Source organism: Euprymna scolopes, chromosome 1, assembly GCF_053919585.1.
Source record: "Euprymna scolopes isolate OS-2025 chromosome 1, ASM5391958v1, whole genome shotgun sequence".
Classification (NCBI taxonomy): Eukaryota; Metazoa; Mollusca; class Cephalopoda; order Sepiida; family Sepiolidae; genus Euprymna; species Euprymna scolopes.
Window position 1 is genome coordinate 112,040,679 of NC_136482.1, and position 25,000 is coordinate 112,065,678.

Sequence of the window (25,000 nt, forward strand, 5' to 3'; positions counted from 1 at the left end):
CCTTTTTATTCTAAAAGACACATGATGTGACTTACTGATATTTTTTTGTGCTTGTACACTCCTATTAAAATTTTCATTACGGACTAAACTTTTGTATAAGCAATTTCGCTTGAAGAGGTCTCTAATTACTTGTAACTGGCTGACCAAAACATACTCATGAATGTGTAGTGACATACTAATGCTTATGTAAAACAAATAAAAAAGTATATATATATATATATATATATATATATATATACACACATATACATATATATATATATATATATATATATATATATATATATATATATATATGATAAAAGTTCTATGCCAAATTTCAAGATTACAGTTTATTTCTTTAAGTATGTTAAAATGTCTAATTCTTGACAGCACCTGTTTCGTAGCGCAGAAGCTTTGAATTTATTCCGCCCTTAACTTATCAGATGAAAAAGAATCCATAAACTTTAAAAGAAAATAAAGGAATATGGACATGATTAAAAAATCTGAAAATCGGAAGAGAAGTTGCAACTGAGTTTTCTTTTCGTTACGCCATCTTTAAATTCAAATATACGGTAAGGCAACATCTTGAAATTTGGAATATACACCTTTTGTGTATTTGTTATTTATTTGAATATGCTCTGTAGTTACATCGAGCATCATAAATTGAAGGATGTGTATAAATAAAAGGTGAAATATATGTGAATAAGCATACCCCCCCATATATATGTGTGTGTGTATGTGTGTGTGCGTGTGTGTGGGGGGTATGGGTGTGTGTACATGGGTGTGTGTACATGAATTTAGCATCAAGTTTCATAAATAAGATTTGACATAAAGCTGGTTTATGCATGTCGAAGCTAAGTTTATTATTGTAAGTTTGGGAAAAGGCAAAGCATGAAATTTCATTTGAATGCTATCATAAATCTGCGCACGCACACACACACACACACACACACACACGCACACATTCACACACACAGAATCTCATTAATTGTTGCGATAATATAAGTGATAGAACATATTTAGATCTTTTTGTTGTTGGTTTTATGTTTATACTCTTCAACCTTAGAACTGTATATACACGGTGATTCTGTGGCAACTTAATCACGAAGTGATTCCCACGAACGCTAAAAAGCAAACGGTTCTAATTGCTTATCCTCTTTCTCTAGTTCGTTCTGATTTACTCTCCTCGTCACTTCCTAAAGCAGGTAAATTAACGCGGGAAAGTGTTAACTCAGAGTACTTCCCAACCATTGAAAATCATTTCAAACCCCAAAAGTAACACATCTATGTGAAAATAGTAAGACATCCAAACGATTAGATCTTGATTGGGCATTGATTTTTTGACAAATGTTGTGTTAATTATAACTATTTTGTGTTTATGTGTAAAAATATTGGCATCTTTTCTTAACAATAAAAAACAAAAAGAAAGAAAGAAAAAACAAACAAACAAACAAAAAAAACTGGGCAGCAGTCTCATGAAAACAAATAAAAAACCTTTAAGGCCTATACTTCTGTGCTCGAACAGACACAAGCACTTCAATTTAATATCTATAAATAATTATGGTGGAGTGGTACTGTGTATAGTCAGAGGCGTGGTGGTGTTCATTTTTAGATTTTCAAAACCAAAAATCGAATAGCCCCATGTGTTGACTGCAAGTGTTAACGTTAGGACGCAGATGATATTCACAAAACATCCAGCTGACGCCTGTAAAAAAAAAAAAAGAAAAAAAGAAAGAAAGAAAGATTGGTGCTTAATGTTTACCATAAGTGATAAATTGGTTTCAAGTGGCAACTGCAATATTTGAGCTATGTATATACGCAAAAAAAAAGAAGAAAAAAAAAGAAAGAAATATTATAATTTATAAATTATGGATCCGAAAGTTCTTTATTGGGCCATCTCAAGCGCATTCGAGTTTTATGATCGTCTTGATGAGTTTTATTTAAGTTGTTTAAAGTGCTTAGTTTTAATTCCAAAATTTTGTTTTGTAGTTTTGGCGGCCAAAATCAAACAAAACAAAAAAAAAAAAAACAAGACAAAAAACAAAACACACGCACACACACACACACACACACAAAACAAACAAACAAAAAAAAAACAAAAAACAAAAAACAAAAACAAAAACAAAAAACCAAAAAAACCTACGAAGCAAAATAGATAGCAATTAAGCAAGATTCCTTCTTACTAACTCTTACAATTAAAACTTAAATATTAGACATTTCTTAGAATCAAAAACAACGTGACAGATTTTGATCAAAATAGGAATAACAAGTTTAGACATAATGTTTTGTAGCATAATATATTTTTTACATCTTTGTAAGGCGATAAAACGTAGTTCAAAACTGTTCTGTATGATTTATGGAATATGAACCCAAGAGTTCTGTTTTCGGCGTTCTCAAACGCTTTCGCCCTTTTCTTCGGGAGTTCTTTTTCTCTCGCAACATTGTTGCTGTTTAAAGTGCTTTTATTATTTGACTCGGTAGTTTTCGCTGGAGAAAAGAAAGGAATAATTGATTTTTTTTTTTTTATAATAAAATCTTCCGGCTGGAAGTCCCTTGAGGGTCATTGATATCAACAAGCTATCGCTTATTATTTCACTTGAAGTTTATTGATGATTTTTCCGGTTTAATTATGGTTTACTTTCTAAAAAACAAATCCGACACTATCCTCACTACTAAGAAATATTTAGCTGATGTTGCCCCGTACGGTTCAGTAAAATGTATTCGCTCAAACAATGGGACTGAATTTACTAGTAAAGACTTTGAACTTCTATTAATTAACCACCGTATTAAACACGAGAAATCGGCGCCATATTCCCCCTTCCAAAATGGCATAGCTGAAAGGGCATGGCGAACCCTTTTTGAAATGACAAGATGCCTACTTATCGAATCGAAATTAACGCATAATTTATGGACATACGGGTTAATGGCAGCAGCATATATCAGAAATAGATCGTTCAATAAGAGGCTAGGAAAAACGCTGTATGAAGCGTTTTGCGGTATAAAACCTAAAATGAATAGACTGCATCTATTTGGTTCTGATTGTTTTGCATTTATAGAAAACACCAGTAAACTAAATACTAAAAGCGAAAAAGGTACTTTCGTATGTTACGATAAATATAGTCCGGCATACTTGATCTACTTTGCAGCTAAAAATGCCATAAAAAGGGTTAGATGTGTAAAATTCAATGATACATTAAATTTTAAAAATGGCGATCCAGTGAATGAAAAACGTGAAATATTGCCTAGCATCTTAATTGATCACAATGAAAATATTAATAACGACGACAATTACAGTACGTCTGACGAAAACAGTAACCAGACACGTCGATACCCAATAAGGGAGCGAAAAAGGCCAGACTTCTTACAAATTGAAAAGATACAAGATTACGCCGTGGATTACTGTTATTCGTTGAACAGCGCACCGGAAAGTTATAATGAAGCGATTAATTCACAAAACCACCAAGAATGGGAACAAGCTATGGTATCCGAATTGAAAGCTTTATCTGAAAATAACACATACGAAATAGTGGCAAAACCAACAGATAAAAATATAATTTCTTCCCGCTGGGTTTTTTCCCCCCCCCCCAAAAAAAAAAAAATCACAGCTTCTGGTAGTGAAACTTTTAAAGCAAGATTTGTAGCGAAGGGTTTCTCACAAATTCCTGGAGTGGAATATTCTGCGACATTTTCACCAACGACAAATTTAACGACAATTAGAATTTTATTACAACTTTCCACGCAATACGATTTAAAAATACATCAAATGGATGTAAAAAATGCTTATTTAAATGCCCCGATTGACTGTGAAATCTACATTTACCCTCCAGAGGGATTTAAAATGAAAAATAAAAATTGGGTGTGGAAATTAAATAAATCGTTATATGGACTAAAACAAAGTGCACACAATTGGAATTTAACACTCCATAATTATTTAATAGCACAGGAATTCAAACAATGTCCCGCAGACGCGTGCATGTATACCAAAAATAATAATAAATTGTTGATTTTGGTTTTTTGGGTTGACAATATATTACTCGCCTCAAACTGTGAAAACACTTTAAGAGATGTTAAAAATGAATTAAATAAAAAATTTAAAATGGCCGACCTTGGACGACTGTTACGGTTCCTCGGTATAAAATTTACCTGTGAAAATGAAACTATAACTATGAACCAATCACGATACATTGAGAAAATTCTGCTCAAGTTCGGAATGCAAGATTGTAAGCCGCGTTCAACTCCCGTCAAAATGGACATAAATAAAAATATAGGGGCTGAAACAAAATTCATAGATAACCGAATATACAGGGAAATGGTAGGAAGCCTCATCTACTTGATGACCGCAACAAGGCCTGACATATGTTACACTGTAACAAAGCTATCTCAAAACTTATCGAAACCGACAATTAAAGACCTTAATCGTGCAAAACAACTCCTTCGTTACCTAAAAGGAACCAAGGAACAATCTTTAAGATTTAAAAAATCCACATATCCTCTAAATTTAGAAGGCTTTTCGGGGAAAAAAAAAACAATTATTTTATTGGCTTATTTTTCTTTGTTCATTTATTTTTTTTATTTATTTATTTTTCTTTCCTTTTCTCAAGTGAAACCAAAATTGAATCCGAAAGGATTTTTCCATTATATCAAAAAAGGGGGCGTGTAAAATGTTTTTTGACTTGTGATGGGGGGGGGGTAGATATTTATTTGCTGCCCACATCAGCAAAATGTGGCACATGGCCGGAAAGTGGGAACCCCGCAGGCTCCCCTAAAGAAGGGGCACTCCTGCAATTTTAAAAATTGCCTGAATAACCCCGTCGGCATTCCCCGGTCGGGGCGCCTCAGGCAGCAAGCAATAAACTTGCCCCACCGGAAAGCCCGGTGGCAAGGCCTGGGAGGGTGGACCTCCTAGGTATTACCCAGGCGGTGTACCTCAGTCCAACAGGTGCTGGTCCGGTTCCCGGCCCCTCACCTGTTGGGCTGAGTGTCAAGTGACGAATCCTTGACTGGTACTACCCTGTCTCCATGCAGCCGAAGCCGCTAGGAGACATCCCATCAAAAGAGTGTTTTGATGGGGGGGGGGGTAGATATTTATTTGCTGCCCACCTCAGCAAAATGTGGCACAAGGCCGGAAAGTGGGAATCCCGCAGGCTCCCCTAAAGGAGGGGCACTCCTGCAATTTTAAAAATTGCCTGAGTAACCCCGTCGGCATTCCCCGGTCGGGGCGCCTCAGGCAGCAAGCAATAAACTTGCCCCACCGGAAAGCCCGGTGGCAAGGCCTGGGAGGGTGGACCTCCTAGGTATTACCCAGGCGGTGTACCTCAGTCCAACAGGTGCTGGGCCGGTTCCCGGCCCCTCACCTGTTGGGCTGAGTGTCAAGTGACGAATCCTTGACTGGTACTACCCTGTCTCCATGCAGCCGAAGCCGCTAGGAGACATCCCATCAAAAGAGTGTTTTGATGGGGGGGGGGTATGAGACGAATGGATTCGCCAATCATTTTTATAACCAACGGCTGTGCTAAACAACCAATCAAAACGTCTCAAAATTATTATAAAAATCGTCGAATTTTGGATTCAATCAGTTTGCCATTTGCTATGGGGCCTGGCTCGAGACGGACGGCTTACGTCCGACCTGCTCACGGGCAGTCTTGGTCAGGCCTTCGACGTCCTCACTCCCGAGGACTTTAGACCCTTAGTAGAAGAATATTACTAGTTATGGAAACATGGCCTTGAACCTAGCTAGTTTTAATGCGAGGGGCATGAGATCTCGAAGCAAGGCTGCTCGCATGCTGAGGGATCTCGTGGCCCTTGAGGTAGACGTAGCTGCCCTACAAGAAACCCACTTTGTTGGGGATGGGGAGTGCGATGTGCTGGTAGACGATTTTCATGTTTACTCAGCATATGGCAGCCTCCATAGCCGGGGGGCTTCTGTACTAGTGAGTCGCACTCTGGCTGCGACGGTTACGCTTGTTCACGCGGACGCTCATGGGAGGCTGGTCGTGGTCGATGTTGCCGTTAAAAGCGGCGCGTTCCGGATCGTGGCAGTTTATGCGCCTAATATCCAAAGCGAGAGGGTTTCCTTTTTTCGGCGGGTGGAGGTGTTTCTCTCTTCGGGTCCGGAGCGGGTAGTGCTAATGGGGGACTGGAATGCCATCCTGGACCCCAAGATAGATAAGGTCGGGGGGGCTAGTGGGTTGGAAAGGTGTGACAACACCCTGTCTGGCTTTATGGCCTCGAGCGATCTAGTCGACAGGTTCTGTCTGGATCACCCAGGGAGGGAGATGTGGACGTGGCAATCTAGTTCGGCCGCCAGTCCGAGTACTTACTTGGATCGGATGTTAATTAGAAGGGGCGACGTAGATTTCCTATCTTGTCCCACGTTCCACTGGCTAGGTCATTCGAACCACAAACTTGTGTTGGCCCGTTTGAAATTAGGTAATAGGCCTAGGTTGGCGAGTTACTGGAAGATGAACGTCTCCTTGTTGGAGTCGAACGACTTTCGGGAGCAGCTGACAACACTAATTCAGAGGGAGTTAGTGGGGGCGGTTACCGGGAGTAGCTGGTGGGTTAAACTTAAGGTCACCATTAGGCACTTTTGTGTCCAATACAGCCAACGCCTCGCGCTAGATAGGGCTCGGACCAAAAAGCACCTAGAGGATAGACTGACCCGGGCGGTTGCAAGGGGGGGATTCCCTAGATCTAGCTCTAGTTAAGGGGGACCTCAATCGCTTGGCTAGCGAGCGATATGAAGGTCAGGTAGTTAGGGCTAGGTTAAACAGAGTCTCCAACGAAGCCGTGAATGTTGACGCTGTTGAGCGTAAGGTTGCTCTAAGACGTGGCTCGGATGGGTACATTCGGGAGGTGAAAAACCTGGAAGGGCGTTCTCTCGTGTCGGCACGGGAGATCTGCAATGGGTTTCGGCAACATTTGGAGGAACGCTTCACCCAACTACCCAGACTCCGCGGCCAGGAGTTTGGCGGCTATTTAGCTGGCTCGCCCCGCCTTACTGCGGCCCGAGCGGCTAGCTGCGAGGGGATGGTTACGGAGCGTGAGGTTATTACTGCGTTGAAGCAGGTTGGCCACAACAAATCTCCGGGGCTTGATGGTTTGCCCTACGAATTGTTCTTGAGGCTGTCGCCCATGTTTGTGCCCCTTCTGACGGGCGTGTTTAACCACTGGTTTGCCCAGGATTCAATCCCGAGGCAGGTAACCAAAGGAGTGGTCACGCTTCTCAATAAGGGGGACCAACATGGTGGGGGGAATCTAGACGATTATAGGCCCATTACTCTGCTTAATGCAGATTTCAAGATTTTGGCCCGCGTTCTTGCGAACCGACTGCAGGTTGTTATCGGTGACTTGGTCGAACCGGATCAGAACTACGCTGTGAAGGGTCGATCAATTCAGAACAATCTGCACTTGATTCGCACGATCATAGAGGGGTTAGAAGACGACGCTGAAGCCGCGCTGATCAATTTAGATCAGTCTAAGGCATTCGACAGGGTGGACCATGGGTTCCTGAGGGCTGTTGTGGAAACCGCCGGCTTTGGTCCGGACTTCCGCAAGTGGATCTCCGCCCTGTATCGTGATCCCGCGGTAGTGGTGCAGGTAAATGGTAGGTTGTCGGAGCCCTTTGGGGTCTCCCGGTCGGTGCGGCAGGGTTGCCCGCTGTCGCCTCTGCTGTATGTCCTGGCGTTGGAGCCCTTCCTTCGCAAATTAAGGGACGAGGCGGCGAGACCAGTCCTGCGCGGCATAGCTCTGCCTGGCGGCAAATTTGCCAGGGTGTCCGCGTACGCCGATGACGTCACCGTGTTCGCTGCGCGCCGTAGCGATATTAGAGCGGTGATAGAGGCGATCGCTGAGTATGAAGTTGTTACAGGGGCCGTGATCAACCGCAGCAAGTCCGTTGGCCTGCGGTTGAGCGCCTGGACTGGGGTAAACTCGCTTCCAGGTGCGTTCGGCTGGACTGATGGCCCAGTAAAGATCCTCGGTGTGTGGTTCGGGCCGGACCTCCAGTTGGACAAGAATTGGTCGGAAGTACAGACTAAGGTCGAGTCGTCGGTTGGGACTTGGATTGGGAGGAAATTGTCCTTAAAGGGTCGCGCGGAGGCATGTGCTACGTACGTGTTTCCTTTGATCCTTTACCGTTTATCTGTTCTTCCCCTGCCTGCGGACTGCTGTAAGGCTTTAGAGCGCCTCCTTTTCAAACTGCTATGGAAGGGAGGAAAGCCGTTTGTCCGTAGACAGGTCTGTACGCAGAAGCTTAGCGAGGGAGGCTTGGGGATGCCTGATCTGCAAAGCCATAAACATGCAGAAAGATTGGCGTTCCTGAGTCGGACACTGATGGAGGAAACGCAATGGGTACCAGTCGTGGAACAGGCTTTTCCACGGCTCATATCCGCCCCTGCCGCTGAAGGTCGCAAAAGACCGGCGGGGGAACGGTGTTTCCTGACCGAATGCCGAGCCGCCCTTAGGGCATTGCCGAGGTCCAGGGACCTTGCACGGCCTAGGTGGAGGCTATATGAGGAATTAGTGGTGGGGACTGCAAAAGACCCGCTGGTGGAGTGGCTACATCTGTCGAGGGGGGAAGTTCTCTCGCTTTGGAATTGGGCGCCTGCCAGTAGTTACATCAATAATTCTGAATTTTCAATAACGTGGAGGCTAGTCCGGGATGCGCTGCCACTCTTTGGCAGACTAGCCAGGGATTGTAGAGATAGCGAATATTATTATCCCCCGTGCCCACGTTGCAATGATGAAGACGAGGAGGAAACGAGAGAACACGCGTTCTTTCTTTGCAGCGGGGTGCAGAGTCTCTGGGAGTATGTCGAAGGGGTAACGGCTCGCATCGACCCCGAGCGGTTGGTGCCACTTGATTTAGCATACGCAGTCGACAATGTGGACCCGCCGTTTGACAGGGAGAAACGGTTGGTGTTTCTAGCGATCCTAGCGGTAGCTCGGTTAGTGACGTGGTATACACGTCTTGGCATTGTCTATGAGGGGCGATCTTTTTCCGATCAGGATCTGGTTGTTTATTTATCAACTTAAAATAAAAATCAGATGTGATTGGAAGAGATTGTCTCACATAGACTTTGATAGGAGATGGGTGCACAACACTAGTTTGTGCATCCGACGAGGAGCTAGGTTCGAGTTTGTGTTTCCACCCTAGTGGTATTGTTCCTAAGGTGCTGAGGTTTGGTTTTCTCGGAACCCAGCCCCTTATGTAAAGTAATATAAGGTTAACCTTATACGATGGGTAGGAGTAGGCTAGGTAGGTGTGTAACCACCAAGAGTGGATAGCTTATGCTTTATTAGGGTCTAGACTAGGGTAGTATGCATGTTATCCTGTTCCCGTAGTCTTTTATTTTTGTTAGATTGGCACTAGAAGAGCTTCCAAAGATGCCCAGTCCACTTGTTTTATTTTGTCCCCGGCCTATTTTTGCCCATTACGCACTTAATCTTGGAAGACGCCATCCATCCCTGTTTACCCCGACCCCAAAATTATTTTTTCACAAAACCCTTAGATCCTCCACTCCCCTCTAGGGAACGTCCTGCTTGCTTTCACCTCTTCCCCCCGGGGGAGAGGAGCGGAAGACAGTGGGCGTTTCACACGACAGACCAGCTATTAGGTAGGGAGGGTCCCTTACTAACCTGCCCCCATAGGCATTTTGTTTATTTGCTTTCTTTTTCTTTATTTTTTGGGTGTTTTCTAGTTTGCCCCCCTCCCCATCATCTCACCCCCATTTAATAAAAAAAAAAAAAAAAAAAAAAATTACTTTATTTTGTATATAAATAAGTTTTGTTTTGTTCCTGTATATATTTGTTTTGAAAATTTTTCAGCGTGAATGTCGCCCGCCATCCGTGTAAGCTGGGGAGCTGTTATTTTAAGTAGGTCCTGGTAAGAATGTTAGGCGGTTATGCAAATAGTGCGTGATAGAAACTCTAGGACTAGCAAAGACCCCTATTTTTCCCCACTTCCCCCTACTGGCCCTGGTGCCTAAGTTGTTGCGGACCCCAAATAAGGCCTTGGCAGTAGATAATGCCAAGGTCGGGGCCGTAACGACTAAATACAAGTTTGCCATTTGCTACGTCACGGACCGCATTTAATTCTTCGCCGCCATCTTGGTTACTGATCTGAACTACGCAGCCATCTTGGTTACTGATCTGAACTAAGCTGCCATCTTTGTTCAACACAAATGTCTCAAAACTTAACAGTTCATAAATTCTTTTTAATTATTACTTGTTAACGTGAGTCGTGCTACACAACGACAAAATACCCTCGTCTTTTTTTCTTATATCCATATCACGGTTTATCGTCGCAGTAAAATAATATATCTAGCGTTTCTTACCATGTCTGACACCTTAAGGCGTCCGCCAGAAAATGCAATCGCATTGGGTGGTGTGGCCACGGGCAGCATGAAAGCAAAAGAACACGCGAGAGCTGCCGGAAACATCAGGTAAAGGGGGTTCACGTTCATATCAATAGCCTGAAAAAAAAAGAAGAAAAGTCCAAAGGACATTATATTGGAATCAGATTACAGATGAAGAATAGCGAGAAACAACCTTCAAAGCTTTATTAGCTGCTTTATTAAGGAAGAGGCAAAAGCCACGCACACGAACATCCATTAAATTAGCCCGGACTTGTCGCAATTACCCCGAAGTACTGTATGTTTTCCCTAATGGCATTATTAAATCGTTACAATATATTTATCTATACTCCTATAATTTTTTGGTGTATTGATATTCATATTAAAAACCCTTTTCTATATTTATTTAAAAAGAAAATAAAACTTTGTTATATATGGGTTGTGGAATTGCATTCATCTGCTAAAGATCTAGCTAATTTGCATATTCTGTTAAACATTCATTTAATTATAATTAATTCTCTATTAGTTTTTTTTTTTCGGTTTTCCAATGAGATGATCATCTTTAGTTAACTATTACATGTAATTATATTCATGCAGATATTCTACCTAATATTTGCGCAAAAAGGTTATAGTAAACACAAACCTTTTTCAATATATATTTAAGTATGCGTATACATTTCTTAAAAAAAATTAGCTTACCAAATTCTGTGTCAGTTTTTGATCTACAAACATGAAACTTAATATATTAAGTTTCAAATCTGTAGGGTATTCAAACACATACGAAACTTTATATTTGGGTTTTAGCCGGGAAAATCGGTGCTAAAGTGTGAAAATTAAAAAAATGCAATTTGCAGGTGAAGGTCGAACGAATATGCATGCGTAACGTAATACGAGGGCGTGCAATAAGTAACGCCCCTGACCTACTTCCCATAGCAGTAGTCTATTATATAAATCTCACCTGCCTGTTTAAATGTATGTATGTATGTATATCTGCCTACAAATTTTGACAGAGGGGACGGATTTTCACGAGATCGGTATCGTTTTGATGCTTGACCCTTCAGACGACAAATATCGAAAAATTGGCTAAAAACATTAATTTCTCCGCCCTCAACTAATAGTAATGCGCCGATCTTCCAAAATGGCAGCCTCAACTTGACGGACAGATGCCTCATTAATGGCCGAAGGGGGGGGGCGACCAGGTCTGGGAGCTGTTTCCACAGACTTACGGCCATGTTTGAATTCACGATGCCAGCGTTTTACAAGGTCATATGATGGGGCATTATCACCATAGGTTTCTTTCATTTCATCAAAAGTCTTCTGTAGTGTGCATCCTTTCAAATACAAAAAAAACGGATCACTGTTCGACATTCAACAGGCTCCATTTCACACCTGACTCAGTTCAAACACCTGTAAAACAGAAACCACAATTAGTTCAGAGCTGTAATTTGCTACATAACCCGAAGAGATATAAATTATTGCACATGCAAAATTTCAGCTAGATCAGACAAATAGAAGTGGGACAGGGGGGCATTACTTATTGCACGCCCCTCGTGTACATATATATATATATATATATATATATATATATATATAAAAGTGAACGTGTCTGTATGTCTGTGTGTCTGTTTGTCTATGTACATTTCCTACGTAATAATTCTGTCAATTTTCAGTCTACAGACTCGAAATTTGACATACAGGGTACTGAGATTTGGGAAAATCTATGTGATCGGTTTTCAGCCAGAAATTTGGCTGTTAAGAGGGGTCAAAGTTCAACGATTTAACCTTTGAGAACTCTTCCAAACTCCTCCGACAATTTGGGGTCTAAACACATGAAATGTTTGATATAGGTTCCTTGGACATGGATCTAAATTAATCACTTGATTTGAGCCCAAAGCAATAAATGTTAAGGGGTCATAATAGGAGTCAAAGTTAAAAAAAATTACCGGGCGCCCATGCTAGTATATATATATATATATATATATATATATATATATATATATATATATATATATATATATATATATATAAATGAACGTGTCTGTGTGTCTGTGTACATTTCCCTACGCAATAACTCTTTCAATTTTCAGTCTACAGGCTGAAAATTTGATATACAGGGTACTAAGATTTGGGAAAATCTTTGTAATCCGATTTCGGCCAGAAATTCGGCTGTTAAGGGATCAAGGTTCAACGATTTGTCCTTTGAGAACTCTACCAAACTCCTCCGCCAATTTTTAATATAAACAATTGAAATCTTAGATATAGGTTCCTTGGACATGGATCTAACTTAATAACTTGATTTGAACCCAAAACAATAAATGTAAAGAGGTCATAATAGGGCTCAAAGTAAAAAAAAAAAATGACCTCTGTAGTCTCTACCAAATTACTCAGACAATTTCTGGTCAAACATTTAAAATTTTACGTAAAGCGTATTCGGAGATAGGGCAAGCTTTTTAATCGGTTTGGATCGAAAATTTGAGCTATCAATAAATAAATATATGTATGTTTGCATGTCTGCTTAAAACTTTCGACAGAAGCGACAGGTTTTCACACGATCAATATCATTTTGAAGCTCGACCCATCAGACGAAAAATACCGAAAAATAGGCTAAAAACATTAATTTCTTCACCCTCAACTGGACACTTTTCTACAGGGAAGGGTCGCTTTTTTCGCCGATATTTTCGAAAGTCATCCCCTCTTTTCGATTGACTAGCCTTAACCTATATGACTTCCGGCTTGGCGGTGGTCGTAACAGCAAAGACGTCACATTTTTTCACGTTCTTTTCCTCCTTCGCGGTACGGGGTCAAGCCTGCCTTCCTATTACCACTTTCTTTTTGCTCGACACACCCCTCCAAACACCCGGGTAACGCCGGGCACCCATGCTAGTATATATATATATATATATATATATATATATATATATATATATATATATATATATATGTGTGTGTGTGTGTGTGTGTCTATGTATATGTGTGTGTATATGTGTGTATGTGTAGTGTATATATATATGTACATATATGTGTAATATATATATATATATATATTCTTAACTTATATATATATATATATGCACATATATATATATTCTTAACTTATATATATATATATGCACATATATATATATATTCTTAACTTATATATATATATATGCATATATATATATATTCTTAACATATATATATATATATATATATATATATATATATATATATATATATATAAATCAATGTGAAAAATATATAAAGGTATAAATGTTTATATATTTTCTGTATTTATTTCCTATGCGTTGACGTGTAGAAATACAAAAAGTCTTTTGAAAAAAAAAGAAAGAAAAAACGAGTATGTTTTTTTTTCAAAAGCACATGGTTTTCGACCGATCATTCGGTATACACAGTGTGTGCAAAAAGTCACTGAACGGTTGAAAATCTTTGTCATTTTACCATTAATGGTTATTTTTTTTCTGTTTCAGATAAAATTTTGAAATTAATGTTGGATAAGTATAACGTTGAACAACCTATGCAAGTTGTGAAATTATTTTATCAAAATCAGGAGTAAATTGTTTTGATTCCAAGAGCTTATCGACGGCCTTTTCATGTAAGTGATTGCCTAAGTCAAAACACAATTCGAAATAAACCCCAAACCCTGCAAGAATTGAAGGAAAACATCAGGAACGAAATAAGGCAGTTAAATCGCAATCAAGAGATTCTGCAATCTGTCATGAATAAGGTTTTGGGAAGAGCACAAACATGCGAAGCTGAAAATGGGCAATATCTAAAAGACATTTTTCATTTAAAAAGATTGTTTGAATTGTGCATTAAAAAAAAAAAATTCCTAATATTTTAGTCAGATTGTGTTGAAATTACAGAAAGATATCATAAAAAATAACGAATCTATTTAAGTTCAAAACCTTTCAGTGACTTTTTATGGACGCCATATATATATATATATATATATATATATATATATATATATATATATATATATATATATATATATATACATTGTGTGTGTGTGTGTGTGTGTGTGTACAGGGTGGAACGATAAAATTGTCATCATAGAAAAGATGACATGATTCCATTTCCGTTTGATTAAAACCGGTTTTCTTTTTTGTTGCAGACCCTCTACTAGTTGGCCAGTTGAGTACAAATCCCAAGAGTGATAGGAGCCTACCATGTCTGGAAGTGACAATGTTCAATGAATTAGATCTGAGATGCGCCGCTGTACAACTCATGCTCTCTACCGATGCAAGTTATGCTAACAGGACCACTTCCAGCGCCATCAAAATGCATTCTTAGATTGGTGCGAATAACAGGGACGTGCCTAGGGTGATGAAAACAAAGTTTCCAGCCAGGATTATGGTCTTTTGTGTGTTTTCAAGTGAAGGTCACATCGTGCCACTTCACATTTTCAAAGTCGGCTTGAAAGTTAACACCAAAGTGTACCTGAATGTGCTGAAGAGTGTGGTGATCCCGTGATACAATCAGGAGGCCGCTGGCAGGTGGCCGCTGGCAGACCGTGGGTGTGGCTGCAGTTTAAAATAGAAATTTATAGCGTAGCCTTCTTTTAAAGTGATTTCATGTCAAGATTGCATTTTTTAAACTCACCAGTTTTGACAATCAGACTTTAGTAGGATATATTGCAATTCCTGCTGTAGCTGTTCATTTGAACCTAAAATCATAAAAATTGGCCAGTCATCTCACAAGAATTACTGAATTTTCCAGATACTACAACAATTTTAAATGCCCATATAAAAAAAAGGCCTGAAAACTTATTAAAAGCACCTTGTACTCTCCTCATGGTATATTATGTTCATAATGTCTGTTTGCTATATCAGTTAAAATGTTCATATTTGATAGATGAAATACATATCAATGTGGACCCACGGCGTAGTGGATAAAGTACTTTGTTCTTCAGTTCTAAGTTATTTTCTTAAGACGTTTATCGAGTCATAGCTGACAGAACGAGAACATCCAACTTCTGTGTATTAAATAAAGTGTCCTGTTCGAAATTCCGTGCAAATTCTCGAGTTCGGCAGATTCTTAATTCGACAAGATAAACCTGAAGAAGGTCGGAGGTTACATCGACCTAAATGTCGTGTAAACAACATTCAAGATGAGAACATTAGTCCGAATAATGCAAATAATAGTTTTCTTTGAGCTAAATTTCCTTATCTGTAGACTCCAGGGATTCCATGTATTGAGAGTTTTTGAAATACTGGAAAATTTACTCATATTTTTTAATCTCTGCATCATATTACAGTTGAGTTAATTAATGTTTGTTTTCTTACTGCGTTTTTTTTTTTTTTTAACAATTTCATGGTACTGAGATTAAGTTATATTTAAAAAATCTAATTTAATTTTTTTAATTAGTCGTAATTTGCGATTTACTCATCAAGTGATCCCTCTATTACTACGTCTCTGCCAATTACTTTCACCTTTTCTCACTATATTGATTGAGTCCATACTCTTATTTTATGCACTGTATATCACTCTCGCTTTCATACCTCTCTGTATTTATCAAAAAAGGTAGTAAAAGTAACCATAAAAGAAAAAAATTGTATAGTCCCTTAAGAACAATAAGGAATGCCACCCGAGTATTAACACTATTAAGCCCATAGATACAGGAAATGGAGAGAAAAAGAGGTAGAGAGACGGAGGAGATATATTGAGTAGAAAGAGACTAATTTGTATTAGAAATTAACTGCAAACTCACTTTTTCCAATAAAAAAATCCAACCCGAGCTTAACGGATGATACAACGTTTTTCTAGTATATATATATATATATATATATATATATATATATATATATATATATATATATATATATATATATATATATATATATATATATATATATAAAGAAGTGTTTAATGTTAAAATAAAATACGTATGAAATGCGTTTAAAGCCAATTACAACGCGAAATTATTAAAATAAACAAATGTTTAAAAAACTACCTTGATTATATATATATATATATATATATATATATATATAATCAGGATAGTTTTTAAACACTTCTTTATTTTATTATATATATACATATATATATATATATACACACACACATATATATATACATACAAAAATAGGTTCAATCACAGATTAGATAATCAAATAAGTTATTGTCTTACTAAATACTACAGTGAGATAATATTTCCACAACAATCCTAGCTAAAAGGGTAAGGCTCAATATATAAAAAATAAGGAAAGTATAAATGTAAGTGTTGCATAGGGGATTTCATATTGGGGAGATGGCGCTGATGAGGGGAAAATGGAGGAGAGAAGTGACATTTATAACACTTTACAGTCTGTGGTTTCTTATTACATATATTGTAGAGAGGAGGACACATTTCTTAAGATGTTGTTTTATTATCGCTCGAACGGTCGAAATGATGATCACATCCAGGAATTCAAAGTTGTTTCTACATGTTTAAAACTTTCACCTTCGCTTCTAAAGGGGGACCATCCTCTGATTCGATCTGGACTCGACTCTGGCTCCGTCTCTCTGTGTGTGTCCGTTTCCCGTCCGTCTGTCCAATCTCACTAAAACTAGCAAACTATATTGAGAATTCATTTTCTGCTATGACGTCATGTATGGCTTCAAAACGTGCCACACACACGTGGAAACTCACGTGGCCTAAACATGCGTGGTTCGCACATGTTCAAACCATTTTTGCAGAAAAAGAATTCTGACTAACCTATTTTTCGACCTTAATTATTTTTCAATATGTTTTTAATTTGCTATTGTTCGTTATTTTCTCTGACCTTATTTTAATACAGTTTTCATAAAAAGAATTGAACAATTAAAATTCCTTTTACAACAATCTATCTAACTATTTTATGTGAAACCGAATAAAGCGAATTCCTTTCTGAATCTATTTTTGAACCTTGCTTACAAGGTTCGAATATCGGTCTATCTAATGTTTTTTTACTTACAAGAAAAGGGCTCTTTTTCTTGTAACATAGGAATTGAAGTTAAATTCTGTAGATTAAAAAATACATAGAAATATATTCAAATTGAGAATTTATTGTTTGAGACAAGGAATATATGGAAAAGAATTATATTTATTTCCTTAATCCATGGATTTTCAATAATGGCACATATCATCAGAGGAAATGAAATGCAATTATCAAAATTATGTGCGGACGAGCAAATATATGTTTATTCATAACTGACGATTTTGCTATATTTTAATCTACAGAATTTAACTTTATTAATTATTACACACACACACACACACACACACACACACACACACACACATATATATATGCCTATATAAAGTTAGTCGAAGAGTGCTTGATTATTAAGAAAATTTCAAAAAATAAGAGTGTAATATTTATTTATATTTGCGTTGCAGAAAATTAAAGCAATATCGGTATCGTCGGTTTCAAATCAAAACAAAGGGTATTTATAGTTGTTCACCTATATTGGACTCTCTTTAGCATCTGTTTATATCTTTCCTTCCGGATATAGATACCATCTTCGGGAAGACAGATCTAAAGGGAAACTGAAGAGAGTCTTACATAGGTGATCCACTATTGGTTCCCTTTGTTTGGATGTAAAACCACCGGCATCGATGTTTTTCTGCTCCTCTGTAACACACACACACACACACACACACGCACACACACACACACACACACACACACACACACACACAATATGTATATGATAATTTTTATAAATAAATATTTTTTAATATTCATAAATTATCGTAGCCTGGTAGTCGGGTAATAATCAAACTAAATGCAGTAGTATAGTTAATAAAAAGTGTATAATAAAGTATACTACAGAAGTACACGTCATGATTCTGGGACCATAACTGTCACTGATCACTGTTAAATGTAGCTATTTTATAGTCGATGAGGAATTCCATTATTCCTAAAATTATTATATCAGCTTAACCCATAACACTATCAAAGTACTCAATTTGCACAGCTTAATAATTAGTTTTAATAGATAAATATTTTTTAATATACGTGGACATATATGTTTCGTGCTCACCAACACTCATCAATATGGATGATACAACTATACCGTCTGTCAAATAATATTTTGGGTTAAATTTATTTAAATTAAGTTCCATTTCGATAGTATTAGATTTTGCGGGTATAATTCGATATCGGGTTTGTATTACTGTACACATAGATTCGAAAAAGTTATCAAAAAACAAATATATAACAAATAAATGTTATCAAAGGCAAGATAAGTTACTTTTCTACCTAACTGGATATATTTTTCGTGTTTTTATTCAATGTAACATGTTTATTCAGCTCGAAAACCATACAGTGTTTACCTATGTATTGGAAAATTCAAGATGGCGTCTGATTCTCTCTTTAACACGGTAAATTTGGAAAAAGGTGTTATAAATAAAAAACTGGATAAAATACTGTTAAAACTCGCTCAATATGTTACTGTGACATAGGTTGACATATATTCGGCGGGGTTTTAATAGTATTTTGTCTAGTTTTTTTTTTATTTATAACACCTTTTCCCAAACTTACCGTGTTAAAGAGGAAGTGAGGCGCCATATTGAATTTTCCAATACATCGGTAAACACTATGTTTTTCGAGCTGAATAAACATGTTACATTGAATAAAAACACGAACAATATATCCAGTTAGATAGAAAAGTAACTTATTTTGCCTTTGATAACATTTATTTGTTATATTTTTTTCACAACTTTTTCGAATCTATGTGTACAGTAATACAAACCCGATATCGAATTATACTCGATATCTGATGTTAATTTTTTGTTTGTCCATTTTATGTTACTTTTTTGTTATTTTAGGTTATGAATTGTGTGTGCCTGCAATAGATTAGCATCTGTAAAGAAAACATTTTAGGCATCAGAAAAGAAAGAAAATACAAATCGACAAAGGGTTTCATAATGTGAAATGTTGACGTTACAATTATTTCACTTTCATTTTGATCCGAAAATTGATATTGACACACCTGTTAATAAATTCTTCTTGCATAACTAAAAATAATGAGTCGCTGTACTTTTATATTATCGTGATGAACAATACGTAAGTACAGAGTGCCATTATTTTGCTATCTAGTTTACATACGTGTTTACGGCGTGTGCGAATGTTAGATATTAACAGGCAACCCTGTAAAGTAAAACCATTTGATGGGTTGCACACGCACAAATGGATTCAATGTGAAGAATGCAGGATTTTTCACCATTGTTCAACGGATTACATAATTTGATCCAGAAATATGTGAGAGCATATGGGTTAAAGGATAAAATAATAGACAAAAGAAATATTAAACAGTTCAATAGGAAAAGAAGTTTCATATAAATAAAATCGTTACAAATAGAAAGTCAGTCACCCAGTCAGGGAGAGGAGACGTCACCATTTGTTCATCGCCCAACAACCACATAGACCCACACCACACCACACCACACCACACCACACCACACCACGTGCCTTTCAGAAACGTCAAATCACCAGTAATAATTTATAATCCAAAGCTGAATTTTCGGTGTTAAATAAAAGCAATATATGTTTTTTATAGATCAACCGTGTTGTGGTTTTACTCGCTGTTAGTATGTACATATCTTGTACCGGCGACAAAAGTAGATGTTAACAATTATACAGATTGGACAAATACATTTTGAACAACCGGTCACAGTGAATACGTAACATGAACACACTGTAAATCAGTTGAAAATAAAGCGGATCCTTCTCCCTCTCTCTCTAAATGAAACGAATTGCGAGTTTGTCTCTGTTTTATCGTTATTTTCATGGCAAGTGCTCGACTGAGCTTCAATCTATGGTCCCCCCTCGCCAAACCTTCACAAGAAACACTCGTCTAGTTGAAATCACTATTAATAATTCCCCATCCCACTCTTTATCTGTGCCTAAACCTAAACGTAGATTCCATGAACAAAGCTTCTTTCTTAGAACTGCACACCTGTGGAACTGTCTTCCGTTTGCTTGCTTTCCAGCTGACTACAATATGGTTGTCTTCAAGTCCAACGTAAACAAGTTCTTGATGAGCCGTTCCACTTAAGTGAACAAATTTACCGAATTTTCATTACTAACGATTACTATATTGTCCGATTGACTACTGTACGCTCTTTAACCGTTATCATCGAGTGGCCTCTGGGCCTTGATTAGTGGTGATGCCTATGAAAAAAAAAAACAAAAAAAAAAACGCTGCACGAAGGTGATTTTGTTAGCTGAGCAAAGTAATCTTACTAGTTGAGACATGATTGGCATCAACAGAGTCGCTGTAGCCGTATTACTAGTCACTTCTGTTGCTGCGGCAACGATAAATGCCAGTACCATATTCATCACCCAGTCGGTCATCGACGAAAGAATAATAAGTTGTTCACTGATTAACTTCGACAATCCAGATTTCTGCAAGACAAAATAAGTAAATAAACAGATTACAGGATTTTGTAAGAAAAACAAACAAACACACACACACACACACACACACACACACACACACACACACACACACACACACACACACACACACACACACACACACACACACACACCTATCTCTATCTCTTTCCTTACTATTATATAAAAAAAAACTTTGTCTGTGTATGTGTGTGTGAGTGTGTGTGTGTGAGAGAGTTTGTTCCCTATAGATTCGAACATGGCTGTGCCGATTGTTTGAAATTTCACAGGAACAAACTTTATGTGCCTGGCAGTGTTCTTAGATAAGTATCAATAATTGTAATAATCTGACAAAATAAGAAACAGGCAATTTTGACCAAAGATAACACCTTACACAACCCAACATCACAAGTGCATTTGAGAAGTTTTATTACCACACAAGCCGAAAGGCCTGACATATAAAATCAACAGTAGATTCTTTGATATGATAGGGACGCGTTCGAAATGAATGATAATGCTTCAAGCACAATTGCACCAGTATATTTGACTTTTACATTTTCAGCTTAAATTCCAGCCATTATCACTACATAAGCAGTAAGGCCAGGCATATAAAATCAACAATAGTTTTTTTTATATGACAGACTCGTTCGAACTGAATGTTTTTATTTAGAGCACAATTGAAGCATGATGTTAGACTTTAGCATTTTAAACTTTAATTCAAGGTATTATATATAAAAATAATTAATGAAATCAACAGTAAGTACTCTCGTTTTGTTTTTATATACACGTAGTGTTAAATTTGCTTATTAGCCAATCAGATTCTTTGTTATTCTTGCTTCCATATTCGACAGGCAATAGTCGCATGTTTAATAGGTAAAAATTCATTTGATTTGTACTTCACTCCTTTTCGTTTATTTCTGGAGATAACGGGCCATGATTGTTTGGTGACATAGTTCATAGATAAGTTTTTTGTAAGTAAGTAAGTAAGTAAGTAAGAAAGTATAATAATAATAATAATAATAATGATAATAATAATAATAATAATAATAATAATAATAATAATAATAATAATAATAATAAAAATGGAGTCAATGTTTGTATAACGCATTGCCGACGGCGCCGATCCCGTGACCGACTCGATGGTTGTTAGTTCGATCCCGGGCTTGAGGTATGTGCTGATCTAGCCATACTGAAGAACTGTGATACAGACTGTCTGTGGACGACTATATAAATCATCTATTCTCAAGTTAAGCACTGTTGATAATGATATCGACTGCTACTACTTTAGCGTAATGTAGTGTGAATAAAAACACGTGAAACACAATGGGAGTGGCGACCAATGTTTGTATAAAGTATTGTGAGATATCATTGTCAACGGAGCTGATGAGAAGAGCGACTGATTATCGACTTGAGTTAGGATAGGTGCTGGTTTAGTCATACTGAAGAGCTATGATACAGCGAAACATTATGTCTGTAGATGACTACACACACACACACGCACACACACACACACATATATACATATATATATACATATATATATACATATATATATATATATATATGTGTGTGTGCGTGTGTGTGCGTGTGTGACTACATATATATTAATTTTTTACGTAAATGAAAACGGTACGAGAGTGAACTGAGTAAACGTTCTGGAGTCCTTTCGCACAACCAGCTGGTGAAGTCTGTCTCTAGCTTTTTGCTGTTTATTTCATAGAAGTTTCTAACATCGCGTCGGCTTACTATTTTGACATAAACTGGTTACTTTTGGGACTTGAAACGATTTTCATCAGTTGAAAATATTTCGAGTTTAACAGGTTCCCGTAATAACTTACTGGAAAGTTGCGAAGAGAGCGTATCGAAACGTGCTGGAGAAAGAAAGTAATTAATTCGAACCATTTGCTTTTTAGCTTTCACTTGAATCACTTGACGATTCAGTCGTCACCCACCCCTTCTTACTTTATAATATTCTTTCACATTCGAAAATTACAGGCGCCACATAAATGCATAGACAGAATATATATTAACACGTATAAGCCATGGCACATCTGTTAACAAGCATACTTAGAATTCTCACATATGTACGCATGTCAAAACATGACAGTGTTAAAACTCCAACCCCAAAAGACACACATGTTACCGTTTGCTTAATATCGCATACGAATTTATACAAGTTAGAGGAGAGAACTTGAATGCCTACTAGACACTGTTCTCGAGTATCAAAGGTCTATCTGTCCAGAGGTTGGTTAGAACAACCTTGCACGAGGATACTTTTCTCTACAAATACACCTTGACTAAATCTTCAAAATAACATTGTATTCGTTACCCAAATAAGATCTCGGTATGGCTATCTCCTACTAGCTTTTGCGAGGAATGGTACATTTTCTCTACGTGATGTTACCTCAACTAACAGCACAAAGCTGGATATTCAACCAGACTAGATGAATTCTTGTCCTGGGATCTAGTAATACCAAGAGACCACTAGAAACGTAAAACTATGTTCTCAACTTCTTTACTAACTCAGTTTTGTAGAGGTGAAGGGGAACTTTTCGAATATCTATGTATTTCACATAGAGATCAAGTATTAGCCTCAAGAAAGGGGTCCCTTGATTTCTGAGAACTTCCACTGAAGTAAAATGAAACAAATAGAGGGACTATTATTTACAGCAGTACACATGTTTATATAGGGACTATTATTTGCACCGGTAAATTACACTCAATATATTAGGTTGGTGCAAAAAATGTCGTTGTTGGACGTTTAATTCCAAAAGATCATTTCATAATTAACTTTATTAATCGAACTAAGAACCATTAAAATCGACACCTTTTTGCAATGAGAAACAAGTTTATTTATCCTATTAGCATAAAAATCCGAAGTTCTGGAAGCAGTGAAGTCATTGATGGTCGGTTCGGCATCATACCAGCTTTTGAAGCATTTTTCGCACAGTTGTCGAGATGCTTGAAAAAGTAATAATCGATGGGCGAGAGGTCCGGTGAATATGGTGGATGAGACAGAGTCTCGTAGCTCAATTCGTTCAGATTCAGCAAGCGGGTGAGCGTTGTCATAGAGGAGAATTGGCCCCTTCATATTGATCAATCTCGGGCACATACGTTGGAGCTTCTGGTGGATTTCGTCAGTTTGTAGGTAGTACTTCTTCGCCGTAACCATTTCACCTGGATTCAAGAAGCTGTGATGGATGAGACCGACTGCAGACCACCAATCAGTCACCGTAACCATTTTTAGTGTAATTTCGGCTTCGGGAAGTGTTGTGGAGCTTCTCCGGCATCCAACCACTGTGCCGAACGTTTCCGGTTGAGGATCCACTTTTCATCACACGTCACAATCCGCTCGAGAAATGGGTCGTTTTTGTTGCGCAAAAGGAGCGTAGAAGACAACCTCAAAACGACGATTTTTTGGATTATCGTTCAATTTATGTAGCACCCATTTATCCAACTTTTTTGACTTCCCTATTTGCTTTAAACTGTTGAGTGGTCGACCTCTAGTTCAAGAACAACTTCTTGTGTAGTTTTGCAAGGATCGGCTTCAATTAAGGCTTTCAATGTTCGTTATCAACCGCAGTCGGCCGGCCGCGACCATCTTCATCTTCAAGACTCTCGTCACCATTGCGAAATTTCTTGAACCACCGTTGTGTCACACATTCGTTAGTGGTTCCTAGGTTAACGTATCATTGATATCACGAGTTGTCTCTGCAGCTTTTCTGCATAGCTAGAACTGGAACAAGAAAATCGTGCGAATTTGAATTTTGTCCATGCTGTCGAAAAGCTCGAAAAAATGATATATAACATCAGAGATGTTACAGCATTTTAATTTTTTGTCTCCAATCGGATTACTGTTACTGTTTATGTAATTATTAGGTATTGTTGTTGTTGTTGTTGTTGTTTTTGTTATTATTATTTACTTCCTTATTTGGAGTTTTAACATAGGCCACCATCAAAGCTGTCAGACAACCTGTGGGGTCCCCTGGGGTGTAGGTGATAACAAGTCTCCGCACCTTGCCAGTACTCTCCAGAGCCGTTTACCATTGATTTATCACAGGCAATGATCATTGGCCTTCACTAGAATTTTAGTGGCAATAAGACTCCCCAAGGTTCAAATCTTCTTCGCACTCATCCAATGGATATCTGATTAGTGCTTCTCTCCCTGGTCTTTCCATCCTCCTTGACACTTCATAACTATTTGGTATGGTACTTGTTGATACCGACACTAATTTTTTTTAGGTGGAGGGGGTTAACTTACGGTTATACAGTTTCAATTTTCTAGGTTTCATGTGA

At 37.9% G+C, this 25,000-nt stretch overlaps 1 protein-coding gene across 3 annotated transcripts in view; it reads right to left on the reverse strand.

The window, feature by feature from the left end:
- Positions 1–1,455: 1,455 nt before the first annotated feature.
- The window catches only part of LOC145266299 (solute carrier family 13 member 2-like), a 200,485-nt gene continuing 176,940 nt past the window's right edge, over positions 1,456–25,000 (reverse strand). For all 3 annotated transcript variants that reach the window (XM_080121973.1, XM_080121888.1, XM_080122048.1), the window contains 3 exons: positions 20,552–20,713; positions 10,320–10,457; positions 1,456–1,687 (listed from right to left, as the gene is read on the reverse strand). In XM_080121973.1, the coding sequence (XP_079978099.1) occupies positions 1,541–1,687; positions 10,320–10,457; positions 20,552–20,713 (447 nt within the window). In that variant the 3' untranslated portion in view covers positions 1,456–1,540. The remainder of the gene's footprint in view (positions 1,688–10,319; positions 10,458–20,551; positions 20,714–25,000) is intronic.